At 54.1% G+C, this 17,726-nt stretch overlaps 2 protein-coding genes across 10 annotated transcripts in view; both read left to right on the top strand.

Moving 5' to 3' along the window:
* Window positions 1-17,726, top strand: part of TRIM9 (tripartite motif containing 9) — a 64,106-nt gene that overhangs the window by 42,653 nt on the left and 3,727 nt on the right. The window contains exons 4-12 of one of the 9 annotated variants that reach the window (XM_017825481.1): window positions 2,239-2,349; window positions 2,858-3,011; window positions 5,076-5,221; window positions 6,531-6,669; window positions 11,088-11,276; window positions 13,715-13,756; window positions 14,848-14,871; window positions 15,930-16,233; window positions 16,919-17,081. In XM_017825481.1, coding sequence (XP_017680970.1) covers window positions 2,239-2,349; window positions 2,858-3,011; window positions 5,076-5,221; window positions 6,531-6,669; window positions 11,088-11,276; window positions 13,715-13,756; window positions 14,848-14,871; window positions 15,930-16,233; window positions 16,919-17,081 — 1,272 coding nt within the window. Of the gene's footprint in view, window positions 1-2,238; window positions 2,350-2,857; window positions 3,012-5,063; window positions 5,222-6,530; window positions 6,670-10,565; window positions 11,054-11,087; window positions 11,277-13,714; window positions 13,757-14,847; window positions 14,872-15,929; window positions 16,234-16,918; window positions 17,082-17,726 lie in introns of those variants that run through there. The other 8 variants (XM_017825480.1, XM_017825484.1, XM_017825482.1 and 5 more) reach the window with 8 other exon arrangements.
* PYGL (phosphorylase, glycogen, liver) overlaps window positions 2,070-17,726 on the top strand; it is a 35,150-nt gene continuing 19,493 nt past the window's right edge. Inside the window, exons 1-4 of the mRNA XM_017825479.1 lie at window positions 2,070-2,075; window positions 10,096-10,099; window positions 13,057-13,065; window positions 15,118-15,120. The gene's annotated coding sequence lies outside the window, so the exon portion shown is untranslated. The remainder of the gene's footprint in view (window positions 2,076-10,095; window positions 10,100-13,056; window positions 13,066-15,117; window positions 15,121-17,726) is intronic.

Here is a 17,726-nt window from a genome sequence, read left to right as displayed (position 1 = left end):
AGGGGGTGGAACGAGGTGAGCTTTAAAGTCCCTTCCAACCCAAACCATTCTGGGATTCTAGGAATTGCCACAGCAGAGCCATCCCAGTGCACTCAAGTGGTAGGAACTGGCATTGAATGAACTCTTCCCTCTGCTGACAGCATTTGATGCCAGAAGCAGTGTGTGCTCCATCTCAGAGCGATCCAGCATCTCCACAAGCCTCCACACGTCCCCTTGGTCCAGAGGAGCAATATGGGAGCTCCCTCTGCTGCCTTGTCCAGCTTGCACCCTCCCCATAGCCTGGGCTTGCTCCAGCCTCCCTCTGCCACAGCCTGGCAACACCAGGCTGCTGCAAGGAGCAAGGAGTGGCTACTCCCTAAAAATCTGGAACCATCTCAGAGACTGTTTCGTGGCATTTTACAGGAGATGATGTGTTGTCTCAAGTCTCCCCAGGTAGAAGCGACAGGACGAGAGGAAACAGCTTCAGACTGCACCAGGGGAGGTTTAGGTTGGATATTAGGGGAAATTTCTTCATGGAAGGGGTTGTCCAGCCCAGGGCAGTGGTGGAGTCCCCATCCCTGGAAGGATTTCAAAGCCCTGTGGATGTGGCACTTGGGGACATGGGTCAGTGGTGGCCTTGGCAGTGCTGGGGGAACGGTTGGACTCGATCTCAGAGGGTTTTTCCAACCTGAATGATTCTGTGATTCTAAGTCGCAAGGCTGGTAATTCTTTTCTTCCTGCTCAGTGATTGAGCAGAGGTGATTAAATTGTAATTAAACAACACGTGATGGGATCAATTGGCCTGCAGGTGTCGTCTCCCCCCTCAAAGCCCAGGTTCATTCACTGCAGGAGGCTGACACATGCTTCATTCCACCTCCCCATCCCTCAGACAGGGATGCTGTAGGGATGCTCACAGGAGGAGCTGCTCCTGTGCCTGTGGAGCAGTGGGCACATGGGCACTGTGCTCTCTTCATCCCTGGCCACTGCAGCTTTTCCCAACTGCAGATGCTGATGCAAAGCTCACCTTCCCTGTGACACCCCAAATATCTGTGCTCCATTGAGCTGCACAGCTTTGTTCAGTGCCAGTGGAGGACTTTACACAGCTTTAAAGCTCTTCCAGGAGAAAAAAAAAGGAATTATCAATTATCTGTCATGAGCATGTCCCTCTGAGCATCAGATTTCTCTTCCTGAGCTGCTCTGCCAATCTCCAGTGGCAGAAATGCTCCTGACACCGGGTGTAGCATTCAACATGAAGGACCAGCCAACCTTCAAATATACCCTTGTGGTATCCAGCCTGAACCCTTTCCTGCCTGCTGTGCTTCTGGGAGCATCAGCAGAGCCCTCAGGCACCACTAAACACACTTGTGCTCCTCTGCTGGGATGCTGGAATGTGATCCCTCGGGGAACCAGCCGTGGCTGCAAGAAGATGTGCCTTAGTGTGCAACCTGGGCAACCCCAGGCAGAGCTCCGTGTGCCACAGGGAGCCCAGCCAAAGGCCAGCAGGATTTATTTTATCTCCTCTCCCTGGTACTTCTCTGCCCCTGAGGTGGAGAAAATGAGGCAGTTCTGCAGTATGGGCATCTCAAACAGATCCTTAAGAGCTGCAGCTGGGGGAGGTGCTGTGTTCATTCCTCTTGGAAATACCAAATTACCAGGGTCCTTATCCAGGGATGTTGGGTGCAGCTACCCCAGAGCCAACCTCACAACCCAGCTCCGTGCCAAGGATGGATAGGGCACCTGTGTGTCTATGGAAGTGGGCATTTTCTTTGCAGGAATCTCATAAGCTATCATTTGGAAGCTGTCTTAATTAAAGACAGGGCGTGGAACTGTCCTACTGCTTTGAATAGTCACGTGGGTTAATAATTTTGAGCTAAACAAGGCTTGTTGGAACAGGTTGCCCAGAGAGATTGTGGACTCTTCATCCCTGGAAGTGTCCAAGGCAGGTTGGATGGGGCTTTGAGCAACCTGTGAGAGTGGAAGGTGTCCCTGCCCAGGAAGGGGAGTGGACAAGATGGTCTTTAAGGTCATTTCCAACCCAAACCATTCTGGGATTTTCTGTTGTTGTTCACCAGGTTTTCAAAGATCTGGAATTCAGAGTCTTGGCCAGTTCTGCCTTTTTCTGTTCCTCTGAGTCTCTGTCTCCCTTCACATGCCCTGACCCCATCCCTGTGCCCGCACAGCACCGAAGCCCTTTGGCTCCCCATCTCCCAAAACCCCAAGGAGAGCTGAGCCCCCCCTGCTCTCCCTGTCCCCTCGCAGGTGGTGCGGGACCAGATCTCCCACTGCACGGTGAAGCTGCGCCAGACCACGGGCCTGATGGAATATTGCCTGGAGGTCATCAAGGAGAACGATCCCAGCGGGTTCCTGCAGGTTGGTGAGCGGGAAAGGCGCTGCAGGGCCAAGGGTAAGAGGGTGTCCTGGCTTTTCCAGCTGTAAAATCAAGGGCCAGCCTCTCATCACCTCCAGGTTCGCAGCAGGAACAGGGTAGGGACGTTTCTTACCCTGACTGGAGGAACAGAAGGTTTGGGGGTAAATCTGGGATTTAGCGGGAGGTGGTGGGTGGTGTCTCTCTGGAGCAGAGATCAGAACGTGCTGCCTTGTGGCTCTCCATTGGGAGACCAGCATAACAGCCCTTGGGAACTGCATCCCACTGCTCATTCCTGGGCTGGTCCCTTTGGTACCAGACCCTGCCTTTAAATAATCCCCAGAGCCCCTGGGTTCCCTCTGCCAACTGAGCCTGCAGAGAAGGGCGATGCTGGAAACCACGTGTGACATCCCAGCATTTGGGAGGCAGAGGGAGGGAGGAGAGCAGGGCAGGGGCACGGCACAGCACACATCCCAGTGATCCATGGTGGCTGAGGGTGTTCCTTGTCCCCAGATCTCCGATGCTCTCATCAGGAGAGTGCACCTGACCGAGGACCAGTGGGGAAAGGGGACACTCACCCCCCGCATGACCACAGACTTCGACCTGAACCTCGACAACGCCCCTCTGCTCCAGTCCATCCACCAGCTGGACTTTGTCCAGATGAAAGGTAAGGATATTTCCAATGCCTTTCAGAAGCCCATGTCTTCCCATTCCACGCAGCTCCTCACAGGGAAGGGGCAGGAGAGAAGAGTTTCTCACCTTCTCCCAGCAAGACTGGGCACCCCAGACCCAGAGTTACGCCCATTCCACCACGCCATGTTTTCCATCCCTGGACCAACCAGCTGCCTTCCCTGTCTCAGATCCCTGGGCACCTGTCTGCCAAACTAGGGTGCCTGGAACTTGGCTTTGCCTGGAAAAGCAGTCCTAGTGCATTAGAAAGTTATTAATGCATTAAAAAGTGCAATAGAAAGTGCTCTGCAGGTTGGGACCTGTATCTTGGGAGCAGCACAAAGCTGTTCCCAAAGCTCTGCTCACATACCCACACTCACTCAGTGCTGAGCAGCATCTGGCATGGACCAGATGTCCCTCCAAGCACACAGAGCCACGTCACTCAGCTTGGGGACTCCTCTCCGTCCCCTCTCCTCGCTGTTGGTTTGGACCTTCCTTTTGGTTTAAATTTCCTCCCTGTTCTCCATTCCCTCTGTGCTCACTCTCCTGTACCACCAAGAGCTGCTGCAACCTGTGAGGAATTTGGGATTTAGCAAGCCCAGGGAAGCTGAAAAAGGTGCAAAAAGGGCTGTGGAAACACAGGGAAGCTCAGGAGGACGTTGAACATGGGCTGTACCTTCAGCTGATGCAGATGAGTTGCATGGGGCTACGAGTCTGTCCCAGCTCTTCATTCCCATCACAGCTGGAATTCCTGGCTTGGGAGCTGTTTGCACACCCCAGGGTGTCTCAGTGGTCAGGGAGAGGAAGGCTGATGACCACAGGGCTCCTCTGTCACGATAATGAGCATCTTCAGATCGTGGCCCTGCTGGCCTTTGCAGCAGTGAGGAGGGGCTGTGGCTGCTCGTGGTTGCTCATCGTTAGCCCAGCAGTTAATTTGAAATGTCAGTGATATTTTGTGGTAGCAAGCCCAGGGAGGGCTGGATTGCTACTTTACATTAGCCCTCCCTTCCTGCAATTTAGCCCAGAGGGTTATTTTTAATTAATAAGAGCAAATCTGCTGCTGGTTTAGCCGCCCACCCTCCTCTCATCATCTCCCTCCTCCTCTCAGCTCACCCTCGCCGTGGAAATAAGTTGTTGGTTTTTTTAGACCAGCAGAAGGTGGGGTTTGGATCCCAAATCTGTGTTGCAGCACCGGGGGAGGGAGGCCAACACCTGAGGTCTTGATGAAGGGTGAGGAACAGGTAGCCTGGCAGTTCCTGAGGGTCCAACCCAGGAGGTGGAGGAGTCACAGAGGGGGAAAGCTGAGCCTTTGCCAGCAAGTCCATCTTTTTTCTCCCAGGCATCCATGGCTCCTCCACATCTTGTCTGGATTCTCTGTTGTCCCTGGCTCTTGTCCCTTTGGGCAGTGAGGATGAGGATGGTGGACGAGCAGCTCTGTTGAGAGATGTGTCAGTGGACACCTCCCTTCCCTGTCATGCTGTCACCCTTCCATGCTTTTCAGAGCGTGGGGTCAGAGACAGGGCTGCGTGACACACGTGAAGATTCCCAAATACAGCAGGAAAAAACCTGGGAGTTCTTTCTACCCCCTGTGTAGCTGATGAAGCCATAGGGGGTACTACAGCCCCTCAGCTTCAGGTCCTCTCCTTTTTGTTACAGTGAATTTATTTAATGGAAAAGCAGAGCAGCACTTGCTGCTGGCCTGTAGATAAGTCCAGGCTCGGGGCTCTGTGGAGCTTTGGGAGAGTGTCCCAGGTTTGGGATTGGCATCTCTATATCAGGTGTATTGCTGTGCTGCCAAAATTCCCCCAAATTAATTAGAAAACAAGAATAAACCAGAGAAGCTCTGGGGAAACCTCAGCTTCAGCAGGCTGTGAGGTGGAAGAATTTGGAGTCCTTTCTGCTCCCTTTTCCACCTCACGCCCTCCAGACCACAGTTACACCCCTAGTGCTGCCTTCACAGCCAGGCAATAAGTGCATCCCAATAAATGCATCCTCCTCCTCCTCCCCCCGTGTGGTGCCAGCAGCCAGGGTTCCACTGATTTGGGTTTAGTTTCCTCCCCAGTGCCGGCCCCGCCGATCCTGCAGCTGGAGGAGTGCTGCACTCACAACAACAGTGCCACCCTGTCCTGGAAGCAGCCCCCCTTGTCCACGGTGCAGGTGGAAGGATACATCCTGGAGCTGGATGATGGGAACGGCGGCCAGTTCAGGGTGAGTGCTCGGAGCAGGTCCCAGCGGGAAGGGGATGCTCCTGTCTCTGGTATTTCCCTGCCGTGAAGTGACCTCAGAGTTCCTCGTACTTCTTGCAAGTCCCCTGTTCCCTGGAAAGAGGAATGGCTTCCCACTGCCATTTGGGATATTGGGAAGGAATTCCTGGCTGGGAGGGTGAGGAGGCCCCAGCACAGGTTGCTCAGAGAAGCTGTGGCTGCCCCTGGATGCCTGGAAGTGTCCAAGGCCAGGCTGGAGCAACCTGGTCTAGTGGAAGGTGTCCCTGCCTGTGGCAGGGGGTGGAAAAACATGATCTTTAAGGTCCCCCTTCCAACCCAAACCATTCTGGTATTCCATGATTCTATGAAGCTCCGTATTTTTAGGTTGCTGAATCTTTCATGCAAGGTATGCTAATTGCTGTGAAAACTTCATGCTTTGCCAGCTGCCAGCAAGCACAGAGGTGTTTCAGGCCCGAGGGCTTTTAAATTGCTGTAATTACACAATTAAAATATGATTTTTCTCTGATCCGACACGCTGATAATTATCCTGGCGTGTTCACATCCACCCAGAGCAGGCACAGGGACCAGCCCATGGTGCTCTGAATTCATCCACAGAAAACTCAGGCAGGCAGGAGCCAGAGCACAGTCCAGGTGGAAGAGAGGTGACATGGGTGGGATCTGGAGAGAGAAGGGAGCAGGAGGCTGGGTGTGGGGAGACCAAGGCTCAGTGCTTGCCTCTGATAGAATTCCTTCCCAATATCCCATCTATTCCTGCCCTCTGGCAGTTTGAAGCCATTCCCCCTTGTCCTGTCCCTCCAGGCTCTTGTTCTAAGTCCCTCTCCAGCTCTCTTGGAGAGGCACTTTTAGGCACTGGAAGGGGCTCTCAGGTCTCCCTGGAGCCTTCTCTTCTCCAGGTGAACACCCCCAGCTCTCCCAGCCTGGCTCCAGAGCAGAGGAGCTCCAGCCCTTGGAGCATCTCCATGACATCCTCTGGACTTGCTCCAGCAGCTCCACATCCTTCTGATGTTGTGGGGGCCTCAGAGCTGTGTGCAGCATTCTGGGTGGATCTCACCTGAGCAGAGCAGAGGGGCAGGATCCCCCCTCCCCTGCTGCCCACACTGCTGGTGCTGCAGCCCAAACTCGTGTCAAGGAACAAATCACAGGCTCAATCTGCTCTGCTTTAGCCATGTAGTGCTCACAAGTCTCCCCCAGGTAGCAGAGCAGGGCTGAATCCCGTGCATCCCGACCTCCAGGAGCTGTTCTCCCAGCCCTGGGACTCCACAGTGTGGGCACTGACCGTGGTTGCCTTGCAGGAGGTGTACGTGGGCAAGGAGACCATGTGCACGGTGGACGGGCTGCACTTCAACAGCACCTACAGCGCCCGGGTCAAGGCCTTCAACAAGTCAGGAGTCAGCCCCTACAGCAAGACCCTGGTGCTCCAGACATCCGAGGGTAAGGAATTGCAGCAGCTCCAGCCCGGAGCGCTCGGACACCGCTCTCACGCAGCCTCCAGCACACCCCAGCTTAGCTCTGCTGGTGCTGCAGCACCTGAGCATTCCCTGCGGGAAAGCCAGCGCTGACCACGGGGGAAAGGGGGTGCCAGGAGCCTGAAACGCTGCCCAAACTTCTGTCTCACCCCCTTTCCTTTGCAGGGGGTGTTCTCTGGGGAGGTGCAGTGAGAGGTATTTAAATTTGGGGTTATGCTGCACAAAGGGAAGCTCGGATGTTTTCATTAATCCCATTTAAAACAAAACACTGTCAGCGTTGCTCCTGAGGGCTGTGCATGGCTGGAACCACAGGATTCAGCCCCTGGAAGTGCAGGACAGGGAGCAGAGGGACCACAGAGCCATGTGGGTGTCCTTCCAGACCCAGGGATGCACAGCCAGCCCCGCCAGCATCGTCTGCGTCACCCCCACAGCAGCAGGAGCTCAGAGGGAGTATTAAACACTCCCTTGCAGGCTGCAGAGGAGTCTCCCTGCCTGGCTTTAAGTACATTTGTCACACCAGGCCCTTAATCCAGTGCGGAAAATTGGCTTATTTCTGCCATGCAGGTGGAGAGTGGCGGGGCTGTGTCCGAGGTGGGAGTCGGAAGCAGCTGTGGAGGAAGGGATCAGCCCCCACTAGCACGTCTGCTGCCCCACAGCCTCACTGCCAGGCACAAAACCCCCCCCTGGGAGTTTTCCACGCTTGGTGGAATCCCTTTTCCTTACTCCCAGACTAAAATCTCTCTTTTCCAAGCCTTGTGAGGACTTCTTTCAGGGCAGCATCCGGCTGGCTGGCAGCTGGGATCAGAAGGGAGCACACACAGCTCGTGGGGTGAAAGGAGGGCAAGAGCTTTCCTGCCACAGAACATCACTGGTGGCTTTGAGCAAGGAGAAAAATGGGTTTTCTGCTGAAAAAGTAGAAGACAAAAGCAGAGCAAGGCTACACTGAGTGTTTCTCTTGCTGCCTGCACTTATCTGCAGGAGATAACCAATCCAGTTTGGAAAGGGAATGTGCCAGGCTTGGATGCGTGGGCAGCTCAGCAAGGAATGGGACTCACTCATGTGACAGAGGTAGAGTGGAGAGCAAATCTGTGACAAACCTTCTCAGAGGAGAGGCAGGAAACTCAAATCCCAGGCACAGAGGCCTTGGCACGTCTGCCAGAGACACGTCAGCGTGAGAGTTTGCACAGCTGAGCGCCAGGAAGCATCCAGGAAACCTCAGCATTCCTGGGAATGGGACAGCCCAGGTCCAGCCCCATGCTGGGGTGGCCAGGACCTCCACCAAAGCCTGAAGGTCAACAGTTCTCACCCACTTCACTCCCCAGCTTCACCAGCCTTGGCAGGAGACAGCAGAGCTTTGGCTTCTCATCACGTTTGTGTCTTGTAAGGCCCATTTGAGACACAATTCCCTCACCAAAACCAGCTGGGCTTTAAGTCATCCCCAGCCAGGAGTCTGCAGGGTCCCCACTATGATCTTCCCAGCTCTGCCTTCCTCTCATAGGTGTTCTCACTCCCGAGTCAAGCCCAAGCTCAGCTCCAAAATAAGAAGGCATCTGGGAGAAAACAGCTGTTCCTGGTCCCAGCAGGGCCGTGCTTGGGGCTGGTGCTTGGTCTGTGGAGCAGAGGGAAGTTCCACTCTCCAGAGCACCAGGATGAAAGTTTGCTGCATTCAGCCTTTTCACTTGAATGAGCTTTTGCATTTGTTGTTCCAGCACGGAAGAAAGAGGGAGGAAAAGTCAAATGGGCCTGGAGCATTTTGTGCTCTTAGAGGCCGTCTGAGCTTTTAGGATTCAAAGAGAAATAAATTACATCTGTGTGCAGCTTCCGGATATCCGAGGGACTCGTTGAATAGAGCTCGCACGTCGCAGCTCTCTCTTAAGGTTGGGCTTTTATTTCTGGCTTTTACAGCAGCATCAAGGCCTTTTAAGAGCTATTTTGTCTGAAGCAGGCTTAGCTTTCCCCTTCAGCTGAGCTCTGCAGCTTCCTGCAAAGAGCTCGTGTGGGAAGAGGGGACAAAAGAAGAGACGGGCTCGATGTAAAGAGAACATCTCTTGGAACGTGGCTGTCCTGCTGTAAGTGGCTGTGAGGAATTCTTTATTTAAAAGCTGTTTTCTAGTCCTGGCCCATGAGATCCTGTGGAAGGGAACTGGAGTCTGTTCTTCCTTCTGCGAGCAGTGAAATGGGTGGCAGAGTGGGGAATGTGAGACACCTTGCAGGGCCTCAGAATCTGAAGAGAACAAGGTTGAGAATAGGGTAAAGTTGTGTCTGGGGCTCTGTGGTCCTGCCCAGCCAAACAGCCAAGGGGAGCCAGGCAGCACTGATGGGAATATCCCATCCCATGGGAAGGTGGCACATGCACAGGTTACAGCAAGAACATCTTCCCAGCCCGTGGTGTGGGGCATCTTCTGCTCATCCCAAAGGAAACTATTGCAGTTCACTCTTCAAAGCTGGTTCTTGGTGCCACCAGCAGGACAAGGTGGTTCCTGGCTGGGAGAAGGGCAGTGCCCCAGAGCCCTTCCCACATGCTGGAGCTTCCCAGGGATAAAGATCCCCATCATCAGCACGGCCAAATGGGAGCAAGGGCTGAAGGCAAAGTTCTTTTCCTTGAACCGTGTCCTCTCCTGAGCTGATGTCAGGCTGTTTCACATCAGCCCTAGGAGTGCCTTCTGCCCTGTCACATCTTAGCCAAAGGCTCCAAGGCTCTGCCATGTGAGACCTGCCTTAATCTCTCTGTTACACAAGCTCCTGGATGAAGTCCAGCTGTGGGCTGGGAAATCAGTCTGGGAGGGGTTTTGCAAGGTGAACCTGTCCCAGGGCACAGACATCTCCCAAAAGCTTGGCCAGTGGCAGCACTGCTTGGCTCTCCTCATCCCTGGGAGACCTCAGGTCTCCCCCAGCCTCCTCCTCCCTGAGCTGGGCAGCCCCTGCACTCCTGATCTTCCCTCATCCAGCAGATTTTCCAGGTTCTGGTCAGTCTCCTGCTGACTTAGAGACCTTCCTAAGGGATTGGAGTCTGCAGGTGGGCTGGCTGCTGGGCTGCTTTTCTATACACAGGTTTCTGAGATGGTTCTGAGTACTTCCAGTGTGGTGCTTCTCCATGTGATGAAGGACCAACTCATCCCAGGTAGAGATGGAAAAGAGGGGACTGTCCCTGCCTGCTCCCCAGGCCCAGAGCTTCCACCTCCCTTCCCCAGCATAGTCAAGCCCCTCTTCTTTTCTCTTCTTTCAAACCCAGCTCCTCATTTGGAGCCCAGCTTCAAATTCCTGACCGTTCATGGAATGACCCTCAGCAGCAGCCAGGGCTTTTTAACCGGCAGCTCTTGGAAAGGGGTGAAAATCCAAGGGGAAACAGCCTCCAAGGAGCTATAGGGTGCTAATTAGGGGGAGCCATGAGCGTGGCTACTCATGGCAGTAGCTCCTCTCACTCTTGGGAGGCATTAGAGCCCGCCCTTCCCTAAGCTTGAGCTCTGTTTTTTGACCTGTTTTGCAATAATTTACGTAACCCGTGCCTGACCCCACTTGACACCCTTTGCCTCCACAGCCTCGGCCGCAGCAGCAGAAGTTACAACCCACTGGACAAAAAAAACTTCCCTTTTTACCTGTTTTAACATGATTTCCACCTCAATCCGTATTCACAGCTGAGATGGGAAGGCTGGGGATATTCAGTGTGCCGGGAATTTGAATGTGTGGATGGCGGATTCCATGTTTTCATGTTGACATATCCCTAGACAAGGCTAGGGAAGAAATTGCAGGAGGTGACCGTGTGTGAAAACAGATGACCCGAGGGGTTCCCTCTACTCTGACATTTTTCTGTGAATCCCCTGAGTTAAATTCTTACTGTAAGGCTCAGATGTGTTTTGACAGGTACAAAGGGATACCAAGAACACAACATCCCGAACAACCTTTGAGTAAGGTGGGTGCTTGGTGGCTCTTTAGGGTGACAGAGCTCAGTACAGCCCTGCAAAATGCCTTTTCAGTGTTACCAACTGAATTTTTCCACCATTGTTGTGCACAGAAAGGTGTGAGATGTATGAAAAGCACGATGGGGAGTGTGCATGGTAACCTGTGAATTTTTTTAGGTGCGTTACTGTGAAGAGGTGCAGGACCCCCTTTAACGAAAAAAAACTATTGAATTTGTCATGCTGACGTGGGAATTTTGAAGATGAACGCGTTTTCCTTGCTGGTGCTGCCAGGCAAGGCTGCCCTCAAGGGCCTGGCTGGGTTGCACGGCCCCAGACATTCCCGCCCCGCGCGCCGGAGCAGGATCCGTGCGGTGCCGGAGCGTCTGTGCTCTGCTCCAGGATCCGGGCTCGGGCGATGGAGCGACGCCGTCCAGAGCAGAGAGCCCGTTTCTGATCTCTAGTTTGCGTTGATCTTACTATTTAGACACGCAGTCAGAAGAACAGACCCTCCCTTTTCCAGTGCCTTTGGAAAGATCGCAGCTTCGTAGAATGAGTCCTTTCTCCTCCACCCTTAACCTGCAACCCAGCTTCTCGGGGAGATCCTACTTTGAGCTAAGATCTTCGGCCCACCAGCTGAGCTTGCATTCTTCCTTACAGTCCCTGAATTCAGCCGGTGAGCTGAGCACCTCTGGCGTTTCCTCTTGGTCTGTGCTTCTGGGCATCTCCAAACTTATCTGTTTGTTCTGTTCCGTTGTGTTTGTTTTTCCCATGACATGCGGATGGATGGCAGGGGGAATTCTTTCTGTTTGTCACTGGCCTGCTCCTGCCGCCGAGGGGGGTTCTGGTGGCCTAGTTCTTGTGGTGTTTTCGTCTGTATGTGGGCAGTTTGGGGTGATGGAACAGCACAGTAGCTCCTCATGTGGGTGCTGTTCTTGGCAGGGCGTTGCTGAACCCTTCGGCACAGCCGGCAAAGCAGATCATAGAATTCCAGACTGGTTTGGGTTGGAAGGGACCTTAAGGACCATCCAGTTCCGACCTTCTGCTACAGGCAGGGACACCTTCCACTAGGAGATCCCTCATCTCTAGTTTGCATTGATCTTGTGTCAAGGGACAGTCAGAAGGAAAGACCTTCCCTGGGAGAAACCTATGGGAACACCCCGATGGTTTGTTTTCCCTATACAGCCAGGAGGCACAGCCTCTGCTGTGAGATTCAGTCTGTGAAATCAGTTTGGTTGATTAAATCTAAACCCTTCTTAAGCAAGAAGCAAATCTGGATGCAGGCAAGGTCTAACTTGTTGCCCAGAGAGGTTTTGGACTCCCCGTGCCTGCAAGCGTTCAAGGTTGGACAGGGCTTGGAGCAACCTGGGATAGGGGAAGGTGTCCCTGCCCATGGCAGGGGGTTGGAACAAGATGATTTAAAGTCCCCCCAACCCAAACCAGTCTGGGACTCTCTGATTCCAGCTCAGGCCAGCTCACAGCCCAGCTTAGGACCCTGAAGACATGGGCTTGCATCCGCTCAGCTTTGAGCACTGGGCTCGGCTTTTCCAAAGCCAGACATGACTGTACCAAAGCCTTGTTTTCTGCAGAGCAGAGGACACCACTCCCGTGATGCCTCGCTCATCTGGCAGCCCCCACACGAGCGCTTGGCTTCCCGCCCTGTTCCCAAAATCCTGGGCTGTGGTGGGACGCAGGCAGGTCAGGCAGAACGAGGGATGGTTTCGGGCAGCCAGCGAGGAGCCGCAGGCACAGGGATCTCTCGGAGCCGTTTTCTAACCAGTCTCTGCACATCTTCCTTTGCTAAAGATCCTGGGCCCTGATTCTTCCGCCGCTCCGGATTTACACCGCTCCAACGGCGCAATTCCCGCCTTCCTCTGGCGTAAGCCCGGGAAGAATGGGGGCCCCCGATCGTTTGGTTTCCATCCCATAACACGGAATGAGGAATGCTGCAGCATGACCCTTGCCAGAATAACCGGGGGGAGGGACCCTGCAAACTTTCTTTTCTTTGTGCTTTTTGTGTTTTATTTCTCATCCTGCTGCTGTGAGCTGATGGCTTCAACGCTGTTTTTTTGTTAGGAATGTTCCTTCCTTTGTGTCCAGTGTTCCGAGACCACCGCACTGGCCGCGAGGGGGTACCTGTGTGGGCAGTGTGGACCTTCTGCAGCCACACTCTGGGGTGAGGTGGGGGGGGAACAGGGAAAAACGGGGCCCTGAACACCGAGATGGGCTCCCTCACAAGAGCTTGGACCACAACAATGGGCAGAGACCTTGAAAAGCACTTTTTGAACAGGGGCAGGGGGCACGATTCATTAAAACAGCCTCGGGAGGTGCCACGCGAGCACAGCACGGAGCACAACCACAGCCAGGGGCTTTCCCACCAGCAGGCACGTCAGGAGGGGGGAAAACCAGTCACAGGGCTCCACAGGGTGTCCTTGTAATCCAGAACCTCTGGTGAGTGCTCTTCCGTGCAGTGCCAACATGGGGCTTCGTGTTGTCCTCTCCACCTGGTAAGGACAAGCCCCTGGATCAGGACAAGCCCCTGAACCAGTCCTTTGCTGCATCCCAGCTCTCCAGAGGTTTTTGCAGCTATCAGTCAGGCACAGGAGGATAAAGGGCACCCCAACACATCCTGCCCATGCAGTCGATGCATAGCCTGGTGTCCTTTGCCCTTCTGTCCCCAGGGACCCCCTTTCCTTCTCCAGTCTTGCCCAGACCACACATCCACCAGGAAGGCAGCCTGGAAAAGCTCAGTGCTCCCTATCCACTGGACACACCAGTGGCTGCTCTTTGCTCAGTCCCTCTCCTCCAAGGAGTGGTTTTTCAGTCAATCTTGAGAATATTTACCAAGCAGCCAAGGTACTCCGCCAAGGCTAAAACTTCCTGCGTCTTTTTCTGGAGAAAAGCTGAACAACTGAGTGTCCTGAGGAATCAGGTCACAGTCCACCCATAAACTCACGTGTTGTGTTTGTGGCTCCTCTCGTGCTCTCTGGCTTTTAATGAATCAGGCCTCCCGTGGCTGCTGGACGCTTAGTTAATGATTAAATGCTCCCAAGTGTTTGTGAGGTGGTTGTTGTTCCTCAGCTGTGATTTGTGAAATGTAGTATCTCTTTATAGGATGCAATTTTGACACACAAGGATCGCCTTACTCTCAATTAGGCAAGTATCTTTATTACAATTAACTGGCACATACTGCTTGTTGCTTCATCTTTTTTTTTTGCTTTTTAATCTTTTAACTTTTCTTTGGCGACCGAGCAGCATTTCTTGCTCTCACACCCTGCTTGCAGAGCACTCTGGGATGTCAGAGAATCATGGAATTGTTAAGGTTGGAAAAGCCCTCTAAGATCATCGTTCCCCCAGCACTGCCAAGGCCACCACTGACCCATGTCCTCAAGTGCCACATGCACATGGCTTTGAAATCCCTCCAGGGATGGGGGCTCTACCACTGCCCTGGGCAGGAGGCAAATTTGGAGGGAGAGTGGTGATTAGTGTAAGATGTAAAGACATTTTTAAGTTTTTCTCCCATATGGCTTTAAAGAGAAGCCTGAGGTCAGTGCTCTGGAAGTGGCTCTGTAATTAAGAACTGATCCTACTGCTCTCCTCCTGCTCTATTAAACTGTCAGAGAGCAGGGTTAAATGGGATATTGGGAAGGAATTGCTTACTGTGAGGGTGGTGAGGCCCTGGCACAGGTTTCCCAGAGAAGCTGTGGCTGCCCCTGGATCCCTGGAGGTGTCCAGGGCCAGGTTGGATGGGGCTTGGAGCAACCTGGGCTAGTGGAAGGTGTCCCTGCCCGTGGCAGGGGGGTTGGAACTAGATGTTCATTAAGGTCCCTTCCATCCCAAACCATTCCATGGTTCAGTAACTCTAAAACAATACATATTCACTCAGGGCACTTGAACGTGGGCCAAATGCTGGTGAGGCAATTAGCCCCTCTGCAGCTAATTAAAACAAGGTGGTTGCTGCTTGCCTGTCCTCTTCAGACTGCCTGCAGTGTCAGTCTTGTTCATCCCCCTGGGAGAAGGAGTCCCCATCCCCATGGGATTCCTTCATCACCGTGCCAACCACCCTGCCCCAGCTCGCAGTCCCAGCCCATCTCTGTGCCGCCTCGCCCCACCCTGATGCAGAACCCTGAAAGTTCCTTGCTCTGGCTGGAGACACAGACAAGCAGGAGCGGTTTCTCCTTCCTTCCCTCACCCAACCTGACGTGCTGTTTTCTCTCCCGCATGCCTTTCCCTGGGAATGACCACAGTTGACATTAAAAAAATGGTGGCAGGTACGGCCGGGGGGGCTGTGTCGGGTGGCGGCCCCGGGGGCGCCCGCGTTGCATGTGACCTGTCCTGTGGAACTCCAATAAACCAGTGAATCAGTCTCACCAGAGTGCTTTATTTTTCAAGCCGTGTTCCCTCCCGCAGCCGTCAGAGTTGTTTTGTGGATGTGTCACTTCGCGTTTCGGTGACCGCCGGAAAAAACCACCGGGGGGGAGCCGGGCTGGTGGCTTGTGTCCCTCTGCCGTGTCGAGGATGTGACACTGTTATCTGTCAGATTGTCAGCATTTAAACCAGCAGCTGTACTGAGTCCTGGAGGGTTTTGAGGTGTTTTCCAACCTTCCCATGATCTGGCTCTTGTCTTGTGTGTGGCTCGTTGCTCGGCAGGGAGGTTTCCTGGTGTGACGTGGCATCTCTGTCGATGTAGACCTTTCTGTGTGCTTTTGGTTCCCAAAAACAGCCCTCAAATACACACACAGAGTTTATCTGCTGATCCTCAGTCCCCTTCCCACACTGACCTGACCCTGCAAACTGCTGCATGAGTAACCAGCTCTTAGTTGTAAAAGTTATGTCCAAGGCCAGGTTGGGCAGGGCTTGGAGCAACCTGGTCTAGTGGGAGGTGTCCCTGCCCATGGTGGGGGTTTGGAAGGAGCTGGGCTTTAAGGTCCCTTCCAACCCAAACCATTCCATAATTCTATGTTAGATAGAGCCTGGAGACCTGTCTAGTATCTCATGTCTCCTGCTAGGGCCAAATTTTAGGAGATCTTGAGAATCCTGCAGGGTCATGAGCTGAGACAGACATGGGGAGGGGATGGAGACATGGACCAGCAAGAGCGAAACTCCTCCTGGCCGTAAAACCTCAGCCACACTGGCAGCTGCAGCCAGAGGAGCTCAGGGCACCCCTCCACGATGGAAGTTACCCTCTGTGAGCCAGCAGCCCCCTCCACTGTGCAGCTCCCTGCGTGCTCCGTGTCATTCCCTGCATGCAGCATGTCCGTGTCCGCTCCGCGCGGCTCCGGCGGCCGCGCCCCGGCCACGCTAACACGGCGTTGTTTGTGTGTTCCAGTGGCTTGGTTCTCTTTCGATCCTTCCTCTGCCCACGCTGACATCATCTTTTCCAACGACAACCTGACTGTCACCTGCAACAGCTACGATGACAGGGTTGTGCTGGGGAAAACAGGCTTTTCCAAAGGGCTCCATTACTGGGAGCTGTCGATCGATCGGTACGACAACCACCCCGACCCGGCCTTCGGCGTGGCACGCATCGATGTCCTGAAGGATGCCATGCTGGGCAAGGACGACAAGGCCTGGGCCATGTACGTGGACAACAACAGGAGCTGGTTCATGCACAACAACTCCCACACCAACAGGTACGTGGTTTGGAACAGGGTCTTTCCTCCAGGAAGACTACAGCCCAAGCTCAGCCCAAGGAAGAGCCCGTGGCTTTGCCAGTGGCACCTACAGGTGCCCATGGGAAGGGAGACATCAGTCCCAGTCGCCCCTATGAGAGGATGTGCCCTTGCCCTGAGCAGGGACAGTCCCTGCCTGCCTGGTGCTGCCTTTTTCCAATATTCCTTCCCTTCTCTTTCCATGCTGACTTGTCCCATGTAGCATCCCCTTCCCAGTAACGCCCAACTTGCAACTCCTGCAATAAGAAAACAACACTTCCCTTGATCCCTGTGCTGCAGCTACTGCTCGTGTTCCCTGCAGGACTGGGGACTTGGCTTGGGGAGAGCCTGGTGTCACCTTTCTGCAGCTTCAAGGGCCGTTCCCTCATGGGTCAGCAGGTTTTGGTGTGGATCCTGCAGTTTTGCTCCCCAGTTCCATGTGTTTCCCCCATGGCCGTGGCTGCTCTCAGGGTCACTTTGCCCTTGGGGACATCACAAAACAGGGAGGATTGAGGAGGAGGTGCCCAGGGATTCATGAGCATGGCTGGGATGAGAGCAGGTCATGGCTCCTGGGTGACGTTCGGCATCATCACTCCTTGAGGTCCAGGCCTTGAACCCTGAGCCAGGAGCACAGGGGGCATTAAACCACTGATCTCTTCCCCCACAGAACCGAGGGCGGGATAACGAAAGGTGCCACGGTGGGAGTGCTGCTGGATCTGACCAGGAGGACTTTGACGTTCTCCATCAACGAGGACCAGCAAGGGCCCGTCGCCTTTGAGAACCTGGAAGGCCTCTTCTTCCCCGCCGTCAGCCTCAACAGGAACGTGCAGGTACGGGCTTGGACGGGCTCCCTGGAGCATCCCCAGGGGTGGACTTGCTGTCACTCTCCCCCTCATGGTGCTGCCACTGCAGTGGGAGTTCAGTGGACTTTGTGGAGCAGGAGGGCTCTTGTGCAACAGGGACAGCTCAGAAGGAGCTAAACTTAGACCCTAAACCATCTGTGAGTCCTCAAAATCAGGACAGGCCTTCCTGCAGCCACAGCTCCTGCTGGCTCCTTGCTCCAGGTTTCTCCATCAGGGCTGCTGGAGCACTAGGATTCTCCAGCCCTTCCTGGTTGATGGGGTTTGATAACTCTGTGTTGTGATACTACCCTACAAGAGCCTCACCAGCTCTTACAGCACTCCCAGCACCCAGATGAGACCATCACCAGGGAGAAGGGCACCTTTTAAAGCCTATTTCCCCCGGGGCATTTCAAACCCCTCTTCTCTCCCTCTCTCCCAAGCTCTCAGCATTCCTGAACATCACCAAGCGGTGGCTCCCTGGGCTGATCCGGTATTTCCATCCTTCATTTTTCTTCTCACTGATCACAGCCCTTCTGTCATCTCCCCGTGGGAGTCTTCCACATTCACCAAACCTGGCTTTGGCACATCCACCCTACCACTGCCCTCACCTCCAACCTGCACAAGTGCCCAGGC

Source organism: Lepidothrix coronata, unplaced genomic scaffold (genome assembly GCF_001604755.1).
Source record: "Lepidothrix coronata isolate B3197 unplaced genomic scaffold, Lepidothrix_coronata-1.0 Scaffold119, whole genome shotgun sequence".
Taxonomy (NCBI): Eukaryota; Metazoa; Chordata; class Aves; order Passeriformes; family Pipridae; genus Lepidothrix; species Lepidothrix coronata.
The sequence above is the reverse complement of the archived record's forward strand: the minus strand, read 5'-3'. Positions and strand labels throughout refer to the sequence as shown.